The 24,889-nt window shown below is 43.6% G+C and overlaps 1 protein-coding gene across 48 annotated transcripts in view; it reads right to left on the reverse strand.

Annotated features, from left to right (window-relative positions):
- The window catches only part of REV1 (REV1 DNA directed polymerase), an 88,831-nt gene extending 70,703 nt beyond the window's left edge, over positions 1-18,128 (reverse strand). For 35 of the 48 annotated variants that reach the window (XR_012421948.1, XR_012421942.1, XR_012421937.1 and 32 more), the window contains exon 1: positions 17,912-18,128. Coding sequence is in view for 8 of the 48 variants with exons in the window: in XM_074011074.1 (XP_073867175.1) it covers positions 17,912-17,936 (25 nt within the window). In the remaining 40 variants the exon portion in view is untranslated. The remainder of the gene's footprint in view (positions 1-17,911) is intronic. The other 13 variants (XR_012421946.1, XR_012421943.1, XR_012421941.1 and 10 more) reach the window with 1 other exon arrangement.
- Positions 18,129-24,889: the final 6,761 nt, after the last annotated feature.

Raw genomic sequence — 24,889 nt, forward strand, 5'->3', positions numbered from 1 at the left:
ATGAACGGGTAAACCAAACGCGGCACATACGTACAATGAAATGCTATTCCGCCTTAAAAGGAAGGAAATTCCAAAGCTTGCTACAACTTGCATGAACCTTGAAGCCATTACGGTAAGTTAATTCACAAAACGACAAATACTGTATGATTCTACCTATATGAAGTATTTAAAGTAGTTAAATTCAGAGACAGAAAGCGGAATGGTGGTTGCGGGTGGAGTTACTGTTTAACAGGTGGGCTCAGGCAAGATGAAAGAGTTCTGGAGACGGATGGTGGCGATGGTCGCACAACAGTGTGAATGTACTTAATGCAACCGGACTGTACACTTAAAAACAGCTAAAATGGTAAACTTTTACATGTATCTTACCACAATTAAGAAGAGTTTTTAAAAAAAAGTACTTCTGAAGCTGCAAACACTCCACAGGCACCTGCAAGCTGCAGTAGACAGGATCTTCAGGTGGGGTGCAAAGCTGGGAAGAAGCCTACCTTCAAGAAAACTGTACAGCAGTATCTGGGTGTCTTGTTTATTTTTTACTTTGAATTGGGGGCAGTGGGAGGCCATTTGAGAATTTACAAGAACCAGGTATTGCCTTTATGAGTAACTAAGTACATAAAGTGCTAGCTAGCACACATGCCCTAAAAAAAGTTTGGTAACAGTCTGCTCCAATGTGCTCTTATTCTGTCCTTTAATGGTAAAAGTTTTAACACCAGAAACAGCTTTTTATGTAACATTTAGATACAAAAATACAGCTGTTTGTGGATCTTATTTTGATTCAACCTTAGAGACCATCATTGTCTAAGGCTACAGTTCTCAAACAACTGCTGAAGTTGTATGGGTACTACAGACATGCACATCCCACAAACTAGTCAGGTTTTGATCGTGAAGGGACTCTCACCAAGGTATATAAAACAAAACAAAAGGCCAGGCCTGGTGGCTCATGCCTGTAATCCCAGTACTTTGGGAGGATGAGGTGGGCAGATCATTTGAGGTCAGGAGTTTGAGATCAGCCTGACCAACCTGGTGAAACCCCATCTCTAAAAATACAAAAAAAAAAAAAATTAGCCGGGCATGGTGGCGCATGCCTGTAGTCCCAGCTACTCGGGAGGCTGAGACAGGAGAATCACTTGAACCCAGGAGGTGGAGGTTGCAGTGAGCCAAGATCGTGCCACTGTACTCCAGTCTGACAGAGTGAGACGGGAAGGGACGGGACAGGAAGGGAAGGGAAGAATTCAGACACCTAGGTGAAGGGCGCAGTTTCCCAGAAGTACAAGTACTGGCTCTAATCTTCAACCTGTACTTGCTTTTAGCAACTGATTTTAAATCAAGCCAACAGTTCACATTCTAAGCATAGTGCTGTGTGTCTTTCACGTATTTAAGATATCTTTTAAAAATACACAAGTCCAAGATATTTAGATCAGGTTTTATTCCTAACCTAATAAAACCCATTTTTGCCACTTTGTGTGGTTTTTTTACACCTTCAGCATACTGAAACATTTTCATGTTACTAATTTTTTCCTGCTGCAATAAAACAATTTCTGTACCAGATGAGATACTGTCTTGATAAACGCAGAACTCAAAGAACTTCAAACTATCAAAGTGGCACACAGCACTCTCCATAGAAAAAATTATAGGTTTTGGTACGTAAGCCTTTTCTTGAAGTCAGTATGATCTTTCAATCTTTTCTTGGGACATTCTCTATTATTCCCTCATCACTGAATTGTGTTTATACACTGCTTTGTAATGCTAAGTACATTATGCAATCCTGCTAAGTGTTCCTTTTCAAAAATAGCTTTTCTTGCTGTATTTATAAAAGCAATTCGTGTTCGTTGCAGAAAACTGGAAAATACAGAAAACAGAAAAGGAAAGGAAAAAATTACTCACATTCCTACCACCTAAAAAATTCACCTATTAACTGACACTTTATATTTCCTTCCTTTTAGTGTTCCTTTAATTTTTAACATTCAAATTTAATTTCTTTACATTTAAATACATTACTAGTAATACCTTTCACTTCTCAAGTGTCTTCAGTTTTCCAAGACCCCTTTACATCTACCATTTATCTTTACAACTCACCCATAGAGTAAGTCAGCCAAGTACTATTTATTTTGCACACAACAGTTGCCTTCTAGGGTAGAGAAGCTAAAAAGTTCTATAAGGCTGCACTGCTGGCTCGTGGTACAAAATCATACTCATCTTCTACAAAATTATGTTCCAAAATCTTCAATGGAAAAAATAATAATGGTATCAATATGAACTGCTAAAAAGTTAAGAACACTCCTATTGAACTGAAGTAACCTAACACAAAACAGATTCTTTACCAGGAAATCTAGCAACAGTCTGGATTATAATACAGCCATACATGTAACAAGACCAAGGAAGGAAACAGGTCCTACAAATAAGCTCCATCTAGACCCCAACTAGTCCATATTGATAAGTAGAGGTCGGGTGTGGTGGCTCACACCTGTAATCCCAGCACTTTGGGAGGCTGAGGCAGGCGGATCACTTGAGGTCAGGAGTTTGAGACCAGCCTGACCAACATGGTGAAACCCTGTCTCTACTAAAAAGAAAAAAATCAGCCAGGCATGGTAGCAGGCACCTGTAATCCCAGCTACTCGGGGGGCTGAGGCATGACAATCACTTGAATGCAGTAGGCAGAGGTCGCAACGAGCCGAGACTGTGCCACTACTCTCCAGCCTGGCGACAGAGCGAGACTCCGTTTCAAAAAAGAAAAAAAAAAAAAAAGTAGAGACCCAAAGACAGCATCAACTTTGTTGCTAAGCAGTTCTCTGAACTTAAGTCATAATCAGTCATATTTTAGTTCCTCTGTATGTGGAAAGAGTTGGACCTGTTTGAAATGCTTGTTCCCCGGTGCCATAAAGAAATAGCACTTGAACATAAATTTATTTAGTAAGGCCATTTTTATTTCCTGCAGAAAGGGTACACTTGCCAGCAGTTTTGCCATGAGAGTAAACCGAACAAAGGAGACAGGGTCATTTATAACCTGACCTGTCCATCCTACTGCTGTGTCCGGTTTCCACTGGCTAGAACGGGACCTCACATTCTGTATTTTTCCCGATTGGCTAACAACTTAGAACTTTTTAAAAGAGGCAAAGGCAGAAGAGAACAAAGGAAGGAGGAAGTAACTTGTGGAATGCTGAGAAAATTAAAAACACTTTTAAGTAAGGAAGAGGAAAAGGATATGACCTAATGCTTGCTTGGACCAGTATAAGCATGCCAGGGCAAATATTCAGGAGCAGAGGTCTTTGAATAAATTTTGCTTCTAAGATAAGTTAGCCAGATGGGGAAGAAAGCCTTTGAAAAGTAACTTCTACTTTTACTTTTTACAGACCTGACAAATTCTAGAGTCTTTTGCAATTGTTTAAATGTACATGATTCTATGCCTGAATCCAGGAGGCGGAGGTTGCAGGGAGCTGAGATCGTGACACTGCACTCCAGCCTGGGTGTCAGAGCAAGACTCCGTCTCAAAAATAAACAGGCAGTGGCTCATGCCTGTAATCCCAGCACTTTGGGAGGCCAAGGCGGGTAGATCACAAGGTCAGGAGTTCAAGACCAGCCTGGACAACATGGTGAAACCCCATCTCTACTAAAAAATACAAAAATTAGGCTTGGCGTGGTGGCTCACGCCTGTAATCCCAGCACTTTGGGAGGTTGAGACAGGTGGATCACAAGGTCAGGAGATCGAGACCACCCTGGCTAACATGGTGAAACCCCGTCTCTACTAAAAATACAAAAATTAGCCGGGCACAGTGGCGGGTGCCTGCAGTCCCAGCTACACGGGAGGCTGAGGCAGGAGAGTGGCGTGAAACCCGGAGGCGGAGCTTGCAGTGAGTGGAGATCGCGTCACTGCACTCCAGCCTGGTCGACAGAGCAAGACTCCGTCTCAAAATAAAAAATGAAAAAAAGAAAAAAAAAAAATTAGCCAGGCCTGATGGTGGGCGCCTATAATCCCAGCTACTCCAGAGGCTGAGGCAGAGAACTGCTTGAACCTAAGAGGCGAAGGTTGCAGCAAGCCGAGATCACGCCACTGCACTCCAGCCTGGGCAACAGGTGACTCCGTCTCAAAAAAATAAATAAATGAAAATAAATAAACAAATAAATAAATAAATAAATAAATGTATACGATTATATACATCTAGTTTTAAAAGAGCTTTCAACAAACGCATACATATTAGGCAACTTTATATAACTTTTTCTATGCTTTCCAAAAAAACAGTAAGATGCGCCTATCCACAGATGTGGCTGTGCAGTAAAGATCCTAACCCGGAGGTTTGGCCTTTGCCCTTGGTTCCTGGGAGGTAATCCTTTCTTTTCCTCACCTTCACATGGTCCAAGATGAGACTGGGAGATTGTAATCTCTAAGCCCTTAGAATGTCCACTCTATGGGAGCAGTGGCTCACGCCTGTAATCCCAGCACGTTAGGAGGCCGAGGCAGGAGGATCACGAGGTCAGGAGTTCGAGACCAGCCTGGCCAACATGGTGAAACCCTGTCTCTACTAAAAATACAAAAATTAGCCAGGCACAGTGGCGCACACCTATAATCCCAGCTACTCAGAAGGCTGAGGCAGGAGAATTGCTTGAACCCGGGAGGCAGAGGTTGCGGTGAGCCAAGATTGTGCCATTGTACTCCAGGCTGGGTGACAGAGCAAGGCTCTGTCACAAAAGAAAAAAAAAAAAAAAAAAGGATGTCCACCCTGTTAAGGGCTTTTGTTAACTGGGGGCTTTGAGCCACTCCAGATAGTTTCGCACTATGATTTACGGTGAAGGGCTTTCAGCCATGTATTATCAACTTCCTGAAGGGCTGAAAACGAAAGGTCACCATGCCAACAGTCAATCATATCCAAGTGACCAAGCCCCAGTACAAATGCTGGATGCCAAGGCTTGGGTGAGCTTCCTGATTGGCAATCTCCATAAGTACTGTCAGAAGTTGGCACTGTCCACAACTTCACCAGCAGAGGATAACTGGAAGTTTCGTAAGTGGAACTCTTCTGTGTGCCCCATGCACCTCTTCCCTTGGCTGATTCTATTCTGTATCTTTTCACTGTAATAAATCCAACGATAAGTAAAAGCCCTTTCAGTAGTTCTGTGAACCCTTCTAGCTAATTATTTAACCTAAGGATGGTGTAGATCCCCAGATTTGCAGTTGGTCTCATGAGGGTGGTCTTGGGACCCCCAACTCCGCGATGGCAAAATGGCACTGTCCTCCAGTATTCATTCTTCTTTCTTACTTTTAGTAATGGAACACCTCTCCTGCCCCTCTTAGCAGGAGGCAGAGTGGGCAAACAGAGACTACATTTCCCAGGCTCTTCTAAAAATCAGGGGTGGCCATGTGACTCGGTTCTGGCCAAGGAGGTATGAGCAGAGTGATGTGCACAAAAATATGAGCCATATTCCTAAAGAAAGCTGTTTACTTCTTTTTCTGGGATGCGGTTGTAAGGTAACCCAGCTTCACCCATGGGAATAAGGACAATACCCTACGGAATGGCTAAGCACACAGAAGAAATGTGGAACCCCTAAAATACCGACGTGCTCACCCACTACGGACTGCCTGTCTACCTCTGGGCTATTACAGGAGAAAGAAAAACTTAAATATTGTTTGTCCTGTTGTATTCTGAAGTCCCTGTTACAGCAGGTTGGCCTGTACCCTAATGTATAAGTACATCTGAGCATTTTAATATGATTTTGATTCAGTACCTACATAAATCAGAGATAAAGAGAAAGACACAATAAGATGTACTGTATAAAAAATATTTGGATATATTAAACCTGAAAATGCATAACAAACATTTGTATGTCCCAGTTTGAGGCTGATCTGATTAAAAGGAAAGCATCTATCCCAAACAATTCAATATAACAAAGAGTTTTCTCTTATTCTTCTTGCTATTCATAACTACCAAAAAAGATGCTTGATTTAACAAAATCAATAGTTAATACAAACTGAAGGGGGCTTCCTGAACGAATGACTAATGCTTTTCTTCCCTTCAATCAGATTTCCACAGAAAAGGAAAGAAGTAGAGACACTGTTTTAATAAAGTACCTAGGAGGCTGGGCATGGGGGCTCATGCCTGCAATCCCAAGACTTTGGGAGGCCAAGGCAGGTGGATCACCTGAAGTCAGGAGTTTGAGAAGAACCTGGCCAAAATGGCAAAATCCCATCTTTATAAAAATACAAAAATTGGCCGGGCGCAGTGGCTCAAGCCTATAATCCCAGCACTTTGGGAGGCTGAGACGGGCGGATCACAAGATCAGGAGATCGAAACCATCCTGGCTAACACGGTGAAACCCCGTCTCTACTAAAAAATACAAAAAACTAGCCGGGCGAGGTGGCGGGCGCCTGTAGTCCCAGCTACTCGGGAGGCTGAGGCAGGAGAATGGTGTAAACCAGGAGGTGGAGCTTGCAGTGAGCTGAGATCCGGCCACTGCACTCCAGCCTGGGCAACAGAGCGAGACTCCGTCTCAAAAAAAAAAAAAAAATACAAAAATTAGCCAAGCGTGGTGGTGCACACCTGTAGTCCCAGCTACTCGGAAGGCTGAGGCAGGAGGATCACTTGAACCCGGGAGGCGGAGGTTGTAGTGAACCGAGATCATACCACTGCACTGGGCAACACTGAGACTCTATCTCAAAAGAATAAAAAATTTAAAAAAGGAAATACCAAGGAGAACTGCCTTCTCTAGTTTTCCAGAGTGCAGCCAAATCACCCCGTTTCCAAACACCTTCACCTGAATTTTCCTGCTTTCCTGTGTTCCAAACCACGTGGCCCAACTGCATTTATTAAGCACCTCCATCCACTAGGATGTTCTACACATCTCAAAGTCAGCATGTCCATAAGTAGGATCAAGCTACAAAGTATGTTCTGGAGATGACATGATAAAAATTAAAATCTAGAGGAAGGAGATAAGAAGCCACTGATCTTCACTAAGGAGAAGTGGTATAATCTCACAGGAAAGCCAAATGATTATCTGTAGAAAAGTTCAAGGTTGCAATAAATAAGGGATTCCAAAGGCCACAGTAGAAGAGCTAGTAACAGGAACAGAACTTAGCTGAAGAATAAAGGAAGTAATATCAAAGAAGAGGGAAATGTATCTAAAGCAGTAATTCTCATGCCTGAGCATGCATCGCAATCACCAGCACAGGGCCTGTTAAAAGACAAGATGCTGGGCCCCAACTCCAATGTTTCTGATTCAGTGAGTCTAAGGTAGGGCTGGAAATTTGCATTTCTAAAAAGTTCCCGGGGAATGTTGATGCTGCTGGACTGTGGCATACACTTTGAGAACCACTAGTTTTGCCAGTACCTAAAAATGTAACTATAGTGGTGAGAACAGAAAAGGACAGTTCAGTGATAATGAGAAAGGTTACATACAGTAGAAAGAATGATGCTACAATGTGTCCTAAGTAGAATGAATTTCACATCAGGAGTAATGCAATTCACCAGGTGAAGATTTTAATTAGATTGCAGGTGACAGGCTGGGCGCAGTTGCTCATACCCGTAACCCCAGCTCTTTAGGAGGCCAAGGAGGGCGGATCACGAGGTCAGGAGATGGAGACCATCCTGGCCAACAAGGTGAAATCCCGTCTCTACTAAAAACACAAAAAATTAGCTGGGTGTGGTAGCACTCCCCAGTGTCCCAGCTACTTGGGAGCTGAGGCAGGAGAATTGCTTTAACCAGGGAGTGGGATGTTGCAGTCAGCCGAGATCGCGCCACTGCACACCAGCCTGGGTGACAGAGCGAGACTGTCTCAAAAAAAAAAAAAAAAAAGAAAAAAAAAAGATTGCAGATGACAAAATCTCTCCTGTCCTGCCCCCCACTTCCCCTTAACCCGAATTCCAGGTCTGAGCTAATGGTTTTTCTCCATTCACTTAGCATTTACTATAATCTTCAGTTTTCAAGGTGAGTAAAATGAGTATAAACCACAATCCAAGGTTATCAGAGATTTGCATACAACTATAATATGAGATCTGTAATCCCAGCATTTTTGGAGGCCAAGGTGGGAAGATCTCTTGCATGAGACCAGCCTGAGCAACACAGCAAGACCTCATCCCTAAAAAAAAAATAAAAAAAAATAAAAAGAGCCAGGCATGGTGGCACATACCTGTAGTCAGGAGGCTGAGGTCACTCGAGCCTGGAAGGTGAAGGCTGCAGTGAACCACTGCACTTGGCCTGGGAGACACAGCAAGACCAAAAAAGTAAAAATAATAATACTAATAAAAGATTCTGCATTATAGGCACTAATGGAATGAAATAAATGCACAGAGAAAACAGCCATAAATCTCACGTTCGAGAAGACACCCAAGAAAGCATCACTGAGAGTAGATCTAAACTAAGAACAATCAGCAGGATTTTATGGGATAGAAGGTAGGTGGGAAGGGGTGATATGAAGGCAAAGATTTCAGGAAGAAGAAAAATTCATAATCAAAAACTTAAAAAGGCCGAGGACAGTGGCTCACACCTTTATCTCAGCACTTTGGGAGGTTAAGGGAGGAGGACTGCTCAAGCTCAGGAGTTCGAGACCAGCCTAGGCAACAAAGTGAGACCCTCCTTGTCTCCACAAAAAAAAGTTCTTTAATTAGCCAGTCATGGTGGTGCACGTCTGTGGTCACAGCCACTTGGGGGACTGAGATGGGAGAACTGCTTGAGCCTGGGAGGTTAAGACTGCAGTGAGCTGTCATCACATCACTGCACTCAGGCCTATACTATACGGCGAGACCCTGCCTCATAAAAAATAAAAAGAAAAATACAAAAAGACGTTTAGGACAACATTCTAGAATTTACTGGTATGTAGGAACATGGCCAGATGTAGAGGTAGACCAACTAAGGTAGGTGGTAAAATATAACAGAAGGCCTTGAATATATCATACTAAGAAGTTTAAACCTTACTTTCTAAGTTTTAAGCAAGTGTAAATTGGGTGGGAGAGTGTCTGGCTCCTAAGCCTAGCCTACACCATAACCTATGAATCTTAGCTAAAGTCCTCACCTTGTGCATTCCACCCACACAAGTCATTAGATCTCTGAACTCACAAGGTAACTGGCATAAACAATGATACATAACTAAAATCAAATCCCTCAGAGCAACTGCATTTCAAAAATATAGTCAAACTCTTCTTTTCTGGACCTGCTATCAGTTCCAGCATTCATAAATCCCTTTTCTCACAAATCTTTCTATTAAATATAATTGCAAGTAAACAAAAAGGGAGCAGAAGTTGCCACTGCTTCTGGAATCTTCCCTTGCTTACATCAATAATATATTTAAAATTATACACTTTTAAAAAACAAAAACATAACACTACAACATGCTACATTCTTCAAGACACCAGAAGTCTTATTCAATGTAACAATTTAGCACACTATAATCTCTGAGAAACAGTGAGTTCCAAGATAATTTAATATAATCTTTAAAGTGACAATCTGAAATAAGATTAGGCATAAATATGAAAAAGAATATTAACCTCCAACACAGTAAACCTGAAGCGTTAGTAACTTTGACTCAAGTGCTAAAATTCAAAACAGCAATTAAGTTACTGAAACATTTTACAACCCTAACACAGATTATCAATGCCTCCACCCCACCCATAAAAATCTCACTTCATATTTTCTTCTTCCAAATAACTAATGAATAATTACGTACATCTAAAAGTACAAATTCAAGAGCAATACCAAAATTCAAACTTTTTACAACCAATTATTAAGCTTTAAAGTATCAAATATGTAGTTTATAACCCAAGCTACAACAAAATTTATGTAATTAAAACATTTAACTCAAGTGAATAACCCAAGTTTTAAATTCTATTGTATCGATAAAAGAAAATGTTATGTAGCAATTCTCAACAGAAGGCAATGCTTCTATATATATTTAAATACAACCTGTTCCAATTTTTAATACAACAGAGGTAACTGGGTTACTATCACTACCACTAGTTTTAGCTGTCACAAATTGAGCAAGTATCTGTTCTCACTTATTTAGCCAGCATTGTGTAATAAAGAATTTGGGGCCCAGGCACAGTGGCTCATGCCTGTAATAGCAGTACTCTGGGAGGCCAAGGCAGGAGGATCACTTGAGGCCAGGAGTCTGAAGCCAGCCTGGGCAACATAGGGGGAGACACACACACACACACACACACACACTCTCTCTCTCTCTCTCTCTCTCTCTCTCTCTCACTATTTAAATTAGCCAGGTACGATGATGCATGCCTGTAGTCCTAGCTACTGGGGAGGCTGAGGCAGGAGGATCACTGTGGCTCGAAAGCTGGAGGGTACAGTGAGCTATGATAGCACCACTGTGACACAGTAAGACCCTGTCCCTAAACAAACAAAAACAAAAAAAAATTGGCCATTGTCTGATTCCTGGAAAACTCTACTCTTGGAGTCTCCCAACTGATAGGAGTGTCTTTGCTATCCATGAATCCATAATGGGTCCCTCTTGGCCCACAATTGAGTTTCTATTAACAGGGTGACGCCCAGTAGGCCCCTAGTCTCAGGATGGGGGTTGGCCATGCTAGAAATGCCAACCATGTGAATAGTGGGTTGGGGCTTTGAGCAAGCTGAAACCAGCCTAAAAACTTGACCTCCAGGGAGAAGCGGGCTGGCGACTGAGTTCAATCATACCTATGTAATAAAATTCCCACAAAAACTCTAGATGCTTGTAGAGTAAGAGAGAATTCCCGGTTGGCAACCACTCACTGATGTACTGGAAGGATGACACGTCCTGAGGACGTGGAAGCTTCATATTTGGGACCCTCCCAGATCTTGTTCTATGTGTCTCTTTGTCTGGTCCTGATTTGTATCTTTTAAAAAATAACTATAATTCCAAGAACAGCACTTTCCTGAGGTCTGTGAGTCATTCTAACAAATTATCAAACGTGAGGTGTAGTGGGAACTGATAAAGTCATAGCCAGTTGGTCAGAGTGTGGACAACCTGCAAGTTTGTAGAGTTTGTAGCTAATATACGAAGTGAGAAGAGTCTTGTAGACTGTACCCTTAACTTAGATGCCTTACCTCACTCTGGGTAACGGATGCCCAAATGACACTACGGCTATAAAATAGGATACGCTGCCTTACCTCTCTTCCCAGTACTCTTAAGAGAATTAAATGAGAAAAAAGTTAGATAAAGCACTCTTTAAGATATAAAGCGTTGTGTTTGCTTCGGCCGCACATGGACTAAAACTGGAATGACACAGAGAAGATTATCATGGGAAAAAATTCTGTATTAAAAAATTTACACTTTGGGAGGCCGAGACGGGTGGGATCGCCTGAGGTCAGGAGTTCGAGACCAGCCTGGCCAACATGGTGAAATCCCTTCTCTACTAAAAATACTAAACTCAGTTGAGCATGGTGGCAGGCACCTGTAATCTCAACCACTCCGGAGGCTAAGGCAGGAGAATGGCTTGAACCCGGGAGGAGGAGGTTGCACTGAACCAAGATCATGCCATTGCACTCCAGCCTGGGTGACAAAAGCAAAACTCCATCTAAAAAAAAAAAAGATTGTTAGGCTCCTTAAAATATTGAAGAAGAAATTGTTAAAATATTTTTTAAAGTTCAGGACTGTCCAGGTTAAATGGCTTTTAAAAAAAAAAGGCTTAAAATAAACAGCTAAGGAGTCAAGAAACTGAATTTATAAGACTAAAATACAGAACTTAATGAAAACCAATTACAAGAACAAAATATCTAAATAAGAGTTTCAACTACATAATTCAGACCAGTGCCTAAAAGATAAAAATGCATTAAGTCCATTCCTAGAAATTGCAAATATAAAAATGATGGAGCTTAGAGAGTGTAAGATGCAGCCATTGTTTCGTGACTAAACCTCCAAAAAGTTCATTTTAGCCTTGGGTATGATCAGGAATGACTGAGGTCAGTAAGCAACACTTTGCTTAATCAGATATGAGTTTGGAACTACTCACATCACAACCAACTTTTCTTGCCCATCACTACCTAATATTTTAATTCAAGCACAAAGTCATGGGACCCAACTGGTCTTTAAAAGGTTTCTCAAAGTATCCTACATAAACAAGGCAGTTACCTGCCTACATGAGAAAGCATCACTTTCAACTGCATTATAATAGAGGACAAAATTTTTTTCTGCTATGTTCCAATAATAAAATCAAGACTTTAAATCATAATTCTACAAGAACGTATCATTTTATTTTCTGTCCTCTTGAATATGAGATACTAAGTGTTGCTGGTCTTTCCCTCAGTAATGCAGGGAACAGTTTAGTGTAGCAGGGGAAAAATGGCCTTGGGGGGAAAAACCTAGGCTCTAGTCTTATTTCTCCTCTTTAGCAGGCAAATGACCCTTGGGGTCTCACTTTCCTCCAGTAAGATATAACAGCATGGCCTATGGAATCTGTAAGATTCTTTCTACCCCTGACATTCTGAGGTGTTGAGAAGCCAATAACTCGTAATTTAGATATTCTTACAAATTAAAAAAGCCTTCCAAGGAAATGTCAGAAACCATTAAAATTTATGTAAAAACATCCCACCTATGTTTTCCTCCTTATTGAAGGAGATCCAGGTAAAGATCAGATATGTAGACTATTATCCTTAGCAAACTAACACAGGAACAGAACACCAAACACCACACGTTCTCACTTGTAAGTGGCAGCGGAATGATGAGAACTCATGAACGCAAAGAAGGGAGCAACAGACACTGGAGTCTACTTGAGCATGGAGGGTGGGAGGATGGAAAGGAGCAGGAAAAGTAACTATTGTGTATCAGGCTTAATACCTGAGTGATGAAACAATCTGTATAACAAACCCCCATGACATGAGTTTATCTATATAACAAACATTCATATGTACCCCAGAACTGAAGATAGAAGCTTAAAAAAAAATTGCCCCATAATCAGCAGGAACACATCACTAGGAACTTTCATTAAATATTTACTTGCTACCTCCAATTTAGCCTTAAGCAAACTTACACGTTTATGTTTTCTTCAGTCTAACGTATTAGATGCAAAACCTTTTCAAACTATTTACAAAGCTGAAGCACCAAGACACAATTCTTTGACTTATTTTTAATGACTTTTAAATGTGAGTGAGAAAAACATTAATTATGATGCAAGTCATCATCCTATTAAAACATTTCACACTTATAACACAGGCATTTTAGTAGTTAAATCTAAAAAAAAAAAAAAAAAAATCAAAATATTAGCCATAATGATTAAGCTGCCAGTAGTTACACACACTCACAAATAATGTGATAAATTGTAACGGCAAGCTTCCAAACAAAAACCTTGTCATTTTTAACATGCCTCACAGCACACTGGGTATGACCTCAGCAACTAGCCTGAAATCTTGGCTCCTTTCTTGTGCAACCAGCCAAGGAACAACATCTCTTTAAATCTGTTTCTTTATAAGGTGCCAACCGTATATGGCAGCTGTAGATATTAAATAAGACACTGCACCTAGCAAAGAGCCTAGCACACAGTAAATATTTAATAACTTACAATTAATAAATTTTGGATGAAATGTTACCCAAAGCAGCAGCCCTTTGACCTTTTTTTTAAAAAATTTAGGCCTAGGGTTTAGGATCCTATTGCTTGTTAAAGTTCAGACTGAGAAATAAAATAACAAGCCTACAAAGAAGCATTTCACTAAGGACAAGTGAATTTAAAATAACCGGTATTATGCAAATTCAATTACCACAGGCAGAATTTTAGTTTATGAGAATAATTCAAGTTGTATTAGCTCAAAGTATCTATTATTACAAAGTCACTGTCTCCATCAATTCTTTCTCCTATTTCTGTAACTGCTAAAGAAAAATAAATCATATTATGAAAAGAACAGAAAGATACAAAGCACAGCTGGGTTAAGTTCCAATTAATAACCAAATACAATTTGAGGGGAAAAACCCACTGAAAGGAGGGAGAAACTGAACACAACTGAAGATGATAAAAAATTTCCTTCCTAAATACTACAAGACTCATATTTCAACTGGATCTTCAAGGACTTTCCCTGTCTGAAGACAGGAAGCCTCTAGCAAGTCCTTTCATCACCACAATCGGTTCTCAGCTGAACTTCAAAGGGAACTATATAAAAGCCACTTTGGTGGGCAGTTGTTGAGATAATCACTCTTAGCATCTTCTACAGATTGAAGACTAAAAAAACCTGACTTACACATTAAGACCAAACACCAGTCACCATTCTCAGCAGTTTATTTTTTAATTTGTTCTAGACATCCACAAAATGTATTTTTTAAAGGAGTTCCATAAATATAAATTTGGTAGCTAACAAAAATTCAGCACCAAAGTAATACATATAAAATTTAACCAGACACAGTGGCTCACACTTGTAATCCCACCACTTTAGGAGGATGAGGCAGGAGGATCACTGTAGCCCAAGAGTTTGAGACCAGCCTGGGCAACATAGTAGGACCCCATCTTTACAAAACATTAAAAAACTAGTCAGGCATGGTGGCACACGCCTGTAGTGACAGCTACTCGAGCGTCTGAGGCAGGAGGCTGGCTTGAGCCCATGAGGTTGAGGTTGCAGTGAGCCGTGATCACACCACTGTATTCCAGCTTGGGCAACAGAGTAAGACCCTGTCTCAAAAAATTTAAAAAAAGAAAAAAATTCAGTTAATCCAACTTTATCTCATGCCAAAATACAAAATCCTAAGTGAACAAGCTAATTTCAAATAGTTCTTAGAAGGTCTAAAATTACCCTATTCTAAGCACTTTACATATATTAACTCAATTATTACTCACCATAATCCTGTGAGGTAGGTATTATCATAGTCATCTTACAGATGAGCAGAACTGAGGCACCACCAAGTTATTAATTTGCCCACGGTCTCACAATCAGTAAATGGTAGGAGCCAGAGAATTGTGACCCAAGCTGTCTGATTCCAGAACCAATATTCGAATCAACTATACTATTCATTTACTCAACAAGTTTTACTGACAGCCTACTATGTACCAGGCACAGTTCTAAGCACTAGGGATAAAGCTGTGTACAAGTCAGACAAGGCCTCTGCTCTCTTATTGAGAAGAGGGCTGGCAGCAAACAAGTCTAAGCGGGGAAATAACTAAGTAAGTGAAAAAAACAGTGTATCTTCACCTAGTGATAAATGCTATAGAGAAAAAGAGAATAAAGAATAAAAGATTATAAAAGAAGGGGCTGATTCCTATTTTAGAATTAGAAAAGGCCTCTCTGAGGCGATGACATTTGAGCAGAAACACAAGATGGAAAGAGCCATGACCACTTAGAGGAAGGGGTCATGCTAAGAGAATAGTAAGTATAACATCCCAAGGTAGAAACACTTTGTTCAAGAACCGGCAAAATGACTATGGGACTGGGGTAGGTTGCTGAAAGTCTGTCACCTAATAAGAGGTAAGCTGGAAGTTGCCAAATCATGCTATACCCTGATGGGATGTGCTAAGGGCTAAGATTCAAATGTTAAGTGTTAACAGGAAGCTTTTGGAGGATATTAAGCAAGAAAGTGACAATCTGATTTCCATTTTTAAAAAGATCCCTCTGGTTGTCAAGGGGAATCCCTAGGGAACAGTCAGGGAGCAAGACAAATAAAGAAACCAGTAAAGGCACTATGGCAACAGTCCAACCAAGAGATAATGGAACTTAGACTAGGATTCATGTACTGTTTATAAGTAGATGCTAACAGAAGAGCCTGCAACCTAATTGCCTCTAAAGAGCCTTTTTAATATCCATTTTCCCGTCTCCTCTCCTCACTTGCTTTTGGAAACAAGAAAGATTCTTTTTTAATGTCCATGTTAACGCTTCAGTTGGTGCTATTACAGTAACAGAAAAAAACTTTTCATTTTTAAATGTTGTTTAACATACCCTATGATTAGTAATATGCCACATATACACGTCCATACATTCTTGAAAAGCAGAAAGAGCCACAATGCTCTTTAGTGTAGGACTTGTTCATTTATTTGGAGAGAAGAGGTACCTGTCACCTCTTCTGATTACCTTTCCTCTCACGCGTTGTCTCTAGCACATCCTGGCTCATTCTAGATTGTGAACTGCAATAAACTGGTATACCAAAGGGAGTATGTATTTACTGAGCACCTCCTGAGTACCATGGTGTCACTAGATGTCTCACATTTAAGAACTCATTTAATTCTCAGCTACCCAAGGTGGGAAATGGTATCTTCATGCCACAAACGAGAAAAAACCAGAGATACTAGTAACTTGTCTACAGTCACCAGCTAACAATTTGCAGGGCCAGAAATCTAACCTCCATCTAACTGTGAAGTTCCTTTCTTTCCACTACAGCTGCTATCAAAGAAAGTGCTTTCAAACATATATTATATGCAGTCACTGCAACTTCTTACGAATAATGACCAGTCTGTGGCTGGTGAGGACAAGGTTTCTTTAATTCTCTTATGTAGAATCAGTTTTGAAGCTGGGAGTGGGGGAAATGTAGCGATCTTATACATTCAAGCACATTATTTTTCAAAAATTATGTTCTACTTGAAACTTCCTAGAAATTAATCCTAAAAGAGCAATTCCCATCTTTAGAAAAAAAATATTAAATATGTACTGTTTACCATAATATAGCGGTTAAAGTTCTACAACAAAAGACAGGAGTTTGGTACAGACTCTACCCTCAAAGGTCCTACAAAATAAGAGAAGACAGGGCCAAAAAGATAATCATAACACAGTGAAGGGGGCAAACAGCCTCAGAATTGAATGTAAGAGAGCCTTGTATACCAGAGAATGATTCCTGCAAGAAGAGGAACTTTAGGTGAGCTCTTAAGGGTCCAGAACAGGAAGGCAGGGAACAACATGCAGCACTTGTGCTTGCACGGGCAAACGCAAGGATATGTGTGAAAGGTTGGCGGACAGATAGATGGTTCCCAGAGGCTTACTGGCTATATACAGCACTCCACAAAGAGAACCAAGGTTATGGTTGGTCCTACCCTACCTAAACAGGAAATGGCTTATTCTCGGAGACTCAAGTGCAAAGTCAAGAGAAAAGACCAGACACACAGAATTACGGACTGTTACATAAAGTCCTTAATAGTTACAAGACCTTGTTGTGCTATGTGCTAGTCTGCATTATTTTCACCTAAATGAAACCATTTCTACTTACTACATGGCGTGAGAAGACGTGGAGATAAAGAGAATTAGCAGACGTATATCACCTGCAATTTATTTTACGGGGCAGTACATTAAGGAGTGTTATGTGAGATTATTTCTTTACAAACTGGGAAGAGGCAGGAAAAGCAGCGAAACACAGAGTGGCATCACTGTAACAGTAGGCAGGTGGGCAAGGGGCGCTCGGAAGGACAGTTGGGGAACGGCGCCCTGCGTATTAAGGGAACAGACAAGCGGCAAGGAAAAACAAGCGAACAGCAACCGCCTTCGGACGCTCCGACCGGTTCCGGGACGCCCCGGAGGCGTCGGAGCCGGGGTGCGGGGAAACGCTGCGGCTGGAGCGCGGCTGGGAGCGGCGGCTCGGCCGGGTCCACATTCTACAAACGCTTGTGGAACGAACGCCCGAACGCGCGCGCGAATGAATGGCGCGGAACTGAATGGCCGGCCGAGGCGCCGGCGCAGGAGGAAGGAGTTTGCGGCGCGGTCTGGCCGGGCCAGCCGGACGCGGGGAGCGCGGGGGGAAGGGCCGCAGGGCCAGGGGTCGGCGCGGGGCGGCCATGGAGACGGCGGCGGCGCGGGGCTGGCCGCGCCATGACGAAAGGGAAGGGGAGGTCACACGTTACATAACCCGGCGGCTGCGGGCACGAGAGGAGGGCGCCGCGGGCAGCCCAGGCCGCGAGAGGACGGCCGCGGGGCCGGGGCCAAGCGCCCCTCCCCCGCCCCACCTCAGGCCGGCCGCGCTCTGGCCGCTGCCGCGCGGGTCTGCGGCGCCTCCGGGCGACGCGTGTCCGGTCCCGCCCCTCCCCCACCCGCCGCCGGCCCGGGGGTCGCTCACCTTCCGCGTTGCCCCAGACCACCATGCCCGGGCCCGGCCGCCTCCTCCGGCCTTGCGGACCCCGGCCCCGCCGCCGCCAGTGCCCCCGCCAGGGACCAGGGAAGAGGGCTGGGGAAAGGCAGACCCACCGCCGCGCCGCGGTCCACGCTCCGCCACGCTCACGGCAACCAACCCCGCGCGCGCTCCTCGGTGGCTCTCCGCCCCTCCCCCTCCGGCTGGCGCGCGCGCCGCAGCCACGCCCCCTATAGCGTCCCGCGCGCGCTCCCTGGCCCCGCCCACGCCCCCTCCTAGGCCCCGCTCGCGCTCACAGCCGCGCGGCGCACGCGCCTTGCTGCCCCCGGCCCCGGGCGACCCCAGCCTCGGGCGTGGCACCACGGAGCCCGGCGTGGGCCGTCGTGTTCCTCCCCTCCCCAGTCCCGCCCTCTTGTTCTGCAGCCGCCCGCAGGGGGCAGCGCCTGGGCGGCACGTGACCGTCTCGCTAGCAGGGCGGAGGGGAGCGTGGCACGGGCCCACCCCGCACTGCGCCGCCCGCCCGCACTGCCCCGGCCACCTCCTCGCTTCGTGCCCGGGTAGCGGCGCCTAGGTTGCCATTGGGACAGCGCGCGGCTCCGTGCACAGCGAGTCACCGCGCCCGCTCCGCCTTGGGGCTCCCCAGTCGGGAAGGACACAAGTGCAGGCACTGACCGGGCTTCAGACCCCGGCACTGTGTGAAGATGCGCCAAACACCCGGGTTCTCTCCTTAAGCAATTGATTTACAGTGACATCTAGTGGAGAAGGGGACACATATGAACTGACATTCCTATGGCGGGAGCAACAGAGAACCACAGCCCACGCAGGTTCGCGAGAAGGAGCACTGCGCCACGGCGTTTTCGGGATTCGTGGCCAGCTCCCGCAGGGCACAGACACTTCTGTCCTTTGAGGGCCCGCGCAGCCTTGCACCTGGGTATTTGTAAACGGAGGGCCGGTATCCCATCCCACGTACAGCACTGGAGTTACATGAGAAAGCAATTTTCTACGAATATAGAAATAATATCCTGTATTATGAATGCATATGTACAATTCTAATTGAGGGCCTTCCAGCAGGAAAGTATCCGTCCATAAGGACCACTTTCTCCCTCTTGGCAGGGTTGCTTTGAAGACGCCACGTTGTTACATAATCGTCTTTATTGTTGTAATGCACAACGTGAAGATACTTTTTACCCCTCATTCTCTTGCCTAAAATGCTTCAGAGTTTACAGGTACTTAGGAAACAGTTTCTTTTGAAAACTGATTTGCAGAGTTGGAACTTGTTTACTAGCAAGACAGAGTACTCATAGCTCATTTCTCTCCCTTTCGGTTTTTGCCATTTTATAGACTTCTCTAAATGCCCTTCAACTTCAGTATTCTCACCCAACGAATTCAGATTGCATGCTTTTCAAAGACGTCATAATTTAAAACAAATGGCGTAAGTTTTTTTTCTTTTCTTTTTTTTGAGACGGAATTTTGCTCTTTTGCCCAGGCTGGAGTGCAATGGCGCCATCTCGGCTTACTGCAACCTGTGCCTCCCGGGTTCAAGCGATTCTCCCACCTCAGCCTCCCGGGTAGCTGGGATTACAGGCATGCGCCACCATGCCTGGCTGGTTTTTGTATTTTTAGTAGGGACGGGGTTATGTATTTTTAGTAGAGAGGGGTTTCACCATATTGGTCAAGCTGGTCTCGAACTCCTGACTTCAGGTAATCCACCCGCCTTGGCCTCCTAAAGTGCTAGGATTACCGGCATGAGCCACCGCACCTGCCCATAATTTCAATAGACTCACAACCAGTTGCCGACTGCAACACCAGGAGGTCATCTGCTGAGATGCTACAGAAAAACAGTGGCAACCCCTTGTTATGGGTGGTTTTGTTTGTTTTGGTGGTGGTGGTGGTTGCTGTTCTGCTATTTTTAAATGTCTTGCAGCATTTCCATTAATGAGAAATGGCAAAACTCGATTTGAAAATGAAAAATAATTGGTGAACTCTGCCGGAAATGTGCGATTGTATTTCAGTTTTCTTTTCCACTTTCCTACTCAAACCGAAGATCTTTTTTTTCTTCTTTCTGTATTTTTCTCAAGGAAGAAACACAAACCTTCAGCCAACTGACCTTGGCAATACCTTTATAGAATACAGTAAAATGGTATTAACTGCAAACTGGTAGGCAGCCTCCGTAAAGGAGGGAAAAAAATCACGTTGCTGTCTACATAAAATAGGATAAAAAGATAGATGGGGAATACATAAATAAAAGTGTATTTATCGACAAATTCTAGCATCCTTGTGACAGGGTCTTGCTCTATTGTCCAGGCTGGAGTGCAGTGGCAAGATCATCGCTCAGTGTAACCTCAAACTCCTGGTCCCAAGCGAACCTCCCGCCTAGGTGTTCCAAAGCACTAAGATTACAGGCATGAACCACCTCACCCAGTCCAAAGTTTTATTTTTGTCCGTTCCAGAATATTCTGTTTTATGCCATCACATAATGATTGAAGTCCTCTTGTTTCAATTTCATGCACCTACATTTATTCACCCACTTACCTATTTATATTTATTCTCATAGGATTATCTTTCTCATGAAGGGGAGTCAGGCTGACCTTTGGGCCACTCTGGGGGTTTAAAGATGGCCACTCTGGACCCCCACACTTGGGGGAGTGCTTTGAGGCACTGTACCTTATTTCTGTTTTCTGAACCTCATTAAAATTCATTTTTGAAAATTCTATCATTACTGCTATCTCAAGGGGCCTATGAAAGTGCCGACCAGTGACCTTTGGAGGGACAGCCATGGGTAAGGACATGACTTCTACTGTCCATCTAGTCTCTCAAATACCGGGGAAAAAAAAAAAAAAAAAAAACCAGCATGAAACTATTAAAAACAGAGGTTTGTACTCAAGACCCTTGGCTGATGTAGACACAATAACATGTGATTTACTCCATAGTAAAGAGTGTGCTGATTGTTATAAGGATTCTGTGCATTATGCTTAAAACCCTTGAAAGGTTTTAAGCAATAAAGTGAGTTTTGAAAGTCTCTCTGACTGATGCATGGAGAATGGGTTTGAGAGGCGGTCACGGGGTCTTGCAATAGTCCAGGAGTACAGGTGCAGCCCAGAGAAGGCAGGGGGCTAGATTTCACCAGGGTAGGGCGTCCGTAAAGCAATATAATGAAACAAGAAGAGGGCAAGAAAGTTGAGGGTGTAGGCAAGGGGGGAATCATAATGATTGATTGTGGCACTTAAGCTGAAGGGGGAAGAGCACATGCCAAGGGTAGGTGGAGGTTGCTGAAAGATGGTATCAATGGATGGGGGTGAAGGGCAGGTATGGAAGTTGTTTGAAAGGCTCTTTGGAGTCAGGCATTAACATTACATTACATGTGGCAATGACAAGCTTGCAGAGGGAGTTAGTGGCTGGGATACGAGGGAGAACAAAGTCATGGAAGAGAGAAGTTCAAGGATACAAGAGGTCACAGTGAGAGAAGGATCATCTCTGTGTACATTGAAATCATCAAGAATAAAGACTGGAGTCGTGTTGGAGCAAGGGACAGTGAGCCCGAATACTATCTTGATGGCTCCAGGTCAGAAGGATGAACATCATTCAGTATACTCCATTCTAATATAGTAGTGGTCCTAGGGCAGAGGTTCCCAAACATTGTCTGTTCATGGCATCCTTAGTGCATCCTTAGTGCCTCAGTAATTTCTTTCTCAACATCCCTTTTTGCCAAAAGTTATACCCAACAGTTTTGCTTTTTAAATAGGTAGGACCAAGCCAGGTGTGGTGGCTCACGTCTGTAATCCCAGCACTTTGGGAGGCCGAGGCAGGCACATCACTTGAGGCCAGGAGTTCAAGACCAGTCTGGCCAATATGGTGAAACTGCGTCACTACTAAAAATACAAAAGTGAGGCATAGGGGCGCATGCCTGTAATCCAAGCTACTTGGGAGGCTGAGGTATCAGAATTGCTTGAACCCTGAAGGCGGAAGTTGCAGTGAGCCGAGATGGCACCATGGCACTCCAGCCTGGATGAAGGAGGGAGACTCTGTGTCAAAAATAAAAATTTAAAAAAAGGGCTGAGAGCAGTGGCTCACACCTGTAATCCCAGCACTTTGGGAGGCCAAGGCAGGCAGGAGTTCCTAGAATGGGTCAGGAGATGGAGACCATCCTGGCTAACATGGTGAAACCCTGTCTCTACTAAAAATACAAAAAATTAGCCGGGCGTGGTGGCAGGCGGCTGTGGTCCCAGCTACTCAGGAGGCTGAGGCAGGAGAATGGCGTGAACCCAGGAGGCGGAGCTTGCAGTGAGCGGAGCTTGGGCCACTGCACTCCAGCCTGGGCGACAGAGCAAGACTCTGTCTCAAGAAAAAAAAAAAAAACCAAACTACATTTTCCCTTAGGTGAGCTCTAGAGGGGTAATTTTTTTTACCAAGTGGATATCCTCTTCAGCAATCTTTTCACCGTATGGTTTCAGCATCTATTAATGATTCTGGCCTGAATAAACCATTTTATTGATGTCTTAGTCCATTTTGGTTACTGTAAAGGAATACCTGAGTCTGGTTCATTTATAAAGAGAAGAGGAAGGCTGGGCACAGTGACTCATGCCTGTAATCCCAACACTTTGAGAGGCCAAGGCGTGTGGATCACCTGAGGTTAGGAGTTTGAGACCATCCTGGCCAACACAGCGAAACCCCGTCTCGACTATAAACACAAAAATTAGCTGGGCATGGTGGCAGGCGCTGTAATCCCAGCTACTTGGGAGGCTGAAGCAGGAGAATCACTTGAACCTGGGAAGCGGAGGTTGTAGTGATCCAAGATCATGCCTTCGCACTCCAGCCTGGGTGACAAAAGCGAAACTCCATCTCAAAAAAGAAAAGAAAAGAAGTGGCCGGGCATGGTGGCTCATGCCTGAAATCCCAGCACTTTGGGAGGCCAAGGCAGGCAGATCACAAGGTCAGGAGATCGAGACCATCCTGGGTAACATGGTAAAACCCTGTCTCTACTAAAGATGGAAAAATTGGCCAGCCGTTGGTGGCGGGCACCTGTAGTCTCAGCTACTTGGTCGGCTGAGGCAGGAGAATGGCTTAAACCCGGGAGGCAGAGCTTGCAGTGAGCCAAGATCGTACCACTGCACTCCAGCCCGGCGACAGAGCAAGACTCCGTCTCAAAAAAAAAAAAAAAAAAAAAAAAATTCCAGTGACTTTCCCAAAGCTTTCTTGCTGGTCATTTTCCCACAATAGGTGTTTCATTTCTAAATTGTTGTATACTTTGATTTGGTCTTTCTGTGTTATTTTGTTTATCATTTATTTTTCCCTTCAAGGTAAACGTGCTTCTTCCTATTTTGAAATCTTTCAAGTTTCACCTATATCTCTGTTTATTTGCTGAATACTCCTGAGACAATAATATCTGGGCTTGGCGCTCTGCTTGGCTGAAATGCATTCTGCCTGTTAATCATTTCTACTATCATCACCCTTTAACTCAGCCTCCTGGATATCAGTTATTGTTCCTAGATGGGACTCTTCATTTTGGCAATTCTCTACACTCTCCCTTTGTGAGTAATGAAATTGTCTTTTCAAAATCTAGTCTGTCTTTATCTCTTTTGTACTTTGAACCCTTCTGTTTTCCTGTGTAATAATATTTTATGTCTGTATATGGTTAAAAAGCCTATGATGATGAATACTGCTTGCAATATTGAACCCCTTGATTTTTAAAATATTTTCCTGATTAAACTCATATCATGATTAATTCTGCTTGTCTTTTATAATTCTCTTATCTTTATTCTGGCTTCTTCATATTATTTTTCTTAAAAGACCTGAAACAAAAGTCTTCTCTAGTGTTTTTTCTTTTTCTTTCTTTCTTTCTTTTTTTTTTTTTGAGGTGAAGTCTTGCTCTGTGGCCTAGGCTGGAGTGAGTGGCATGATCTCAGCTCACTGCAGCCTCCACCTCCTGGGGTTCAGTGATTCTCCTGCCTCAGCCTCCCAGGTAGTTGGGATTACAGACACCTGGGAGACAATAGGTGTTCCCCTCCAAATCTCATGTTGAAATTTGGTTACAGACACCATCAAGCCCAGCTAATTTTTGTATTTTTAGTAGAGATGGGGTTTCATCACTGTTAGATATGAGTTCTAAATTTCTTTTCAAAGAATCAATATGTCAGTATGTTCAATTCTTTACCTTCTGCTTTTAAACTTAATTTCCTCATAAAGCAACCTTTTTCAATTACCTGCTCCACCCTGATTCATTTCAATCACCTGCTCCACCCTGACTCATTCGGATTACCTGCTCTGTCATAACCATTTTTCCTGCCAAACCACTCACCCCCATCACTCTCTTTAAATTAGCCAGTCGGAATTAGTTTAGCCTGTGAGGTCTAACCCTAGCCAATAGGGGAAAGACAGCAGCAGCTGCCACGTGCCTCCGGGATAAGAACCCCTTCCACTCCCTCCTCCAAGTGTTTCTCACCATTGCTTCATCTATAAGGGCACACCCTTCTATAGAGGTACCTTGCCTTGGCTAGGCACAGTGGCTCACGCCTGTAATCCCAGCACTTAGGGAGGCCGAGGCTGGTGGATCACCAGGTCAGGAGATCAAGACCATCCTGGCTAACATGGTGAAACCCTGTCTCTACTAAAAATATAAAAAATTAGCTGGGCATAGTGGCAGGCACTTGTAGTCCCAGCTACTCGGGAGGCTGAGGCGGGAGAATGGCATGAACCCGGGAGGCAGAGGTTGCAGTGAGCCGAGATCGCGCCACTGCACTCCAGCCTGGGCGACAGAGCGAGACTCCGTCTCAAAAAAAATAAATAAATAAAAGAAGTACGTTGCCTTGCTGAGAATTAAAAAGAAAATTTTATATTCGAGTACTATTTCTTTCACAGCACCAAAACTTTATATATAAAACAATCAGGATGGCCAGACTGGTCTCGATCTCCTGACCTCAGTTGATCCGCCCACCTTGGCCTCCCAAAGTGCTCGGATTACAGGCATCA

Source organism: Macaca fascicularis, chromosome 13 (assembly GCF_037993035.2).
Source record: "Macaca fascicularis isolate 582-1 chromosome 13, T2T-MFA8v1.1".
NCBI classification, from domain to species: Eukaryota; Metazoa; Chordata; class Mammalia; order Primates; family Cercopithecidae; genus Macaca; species Macaca fascicularis.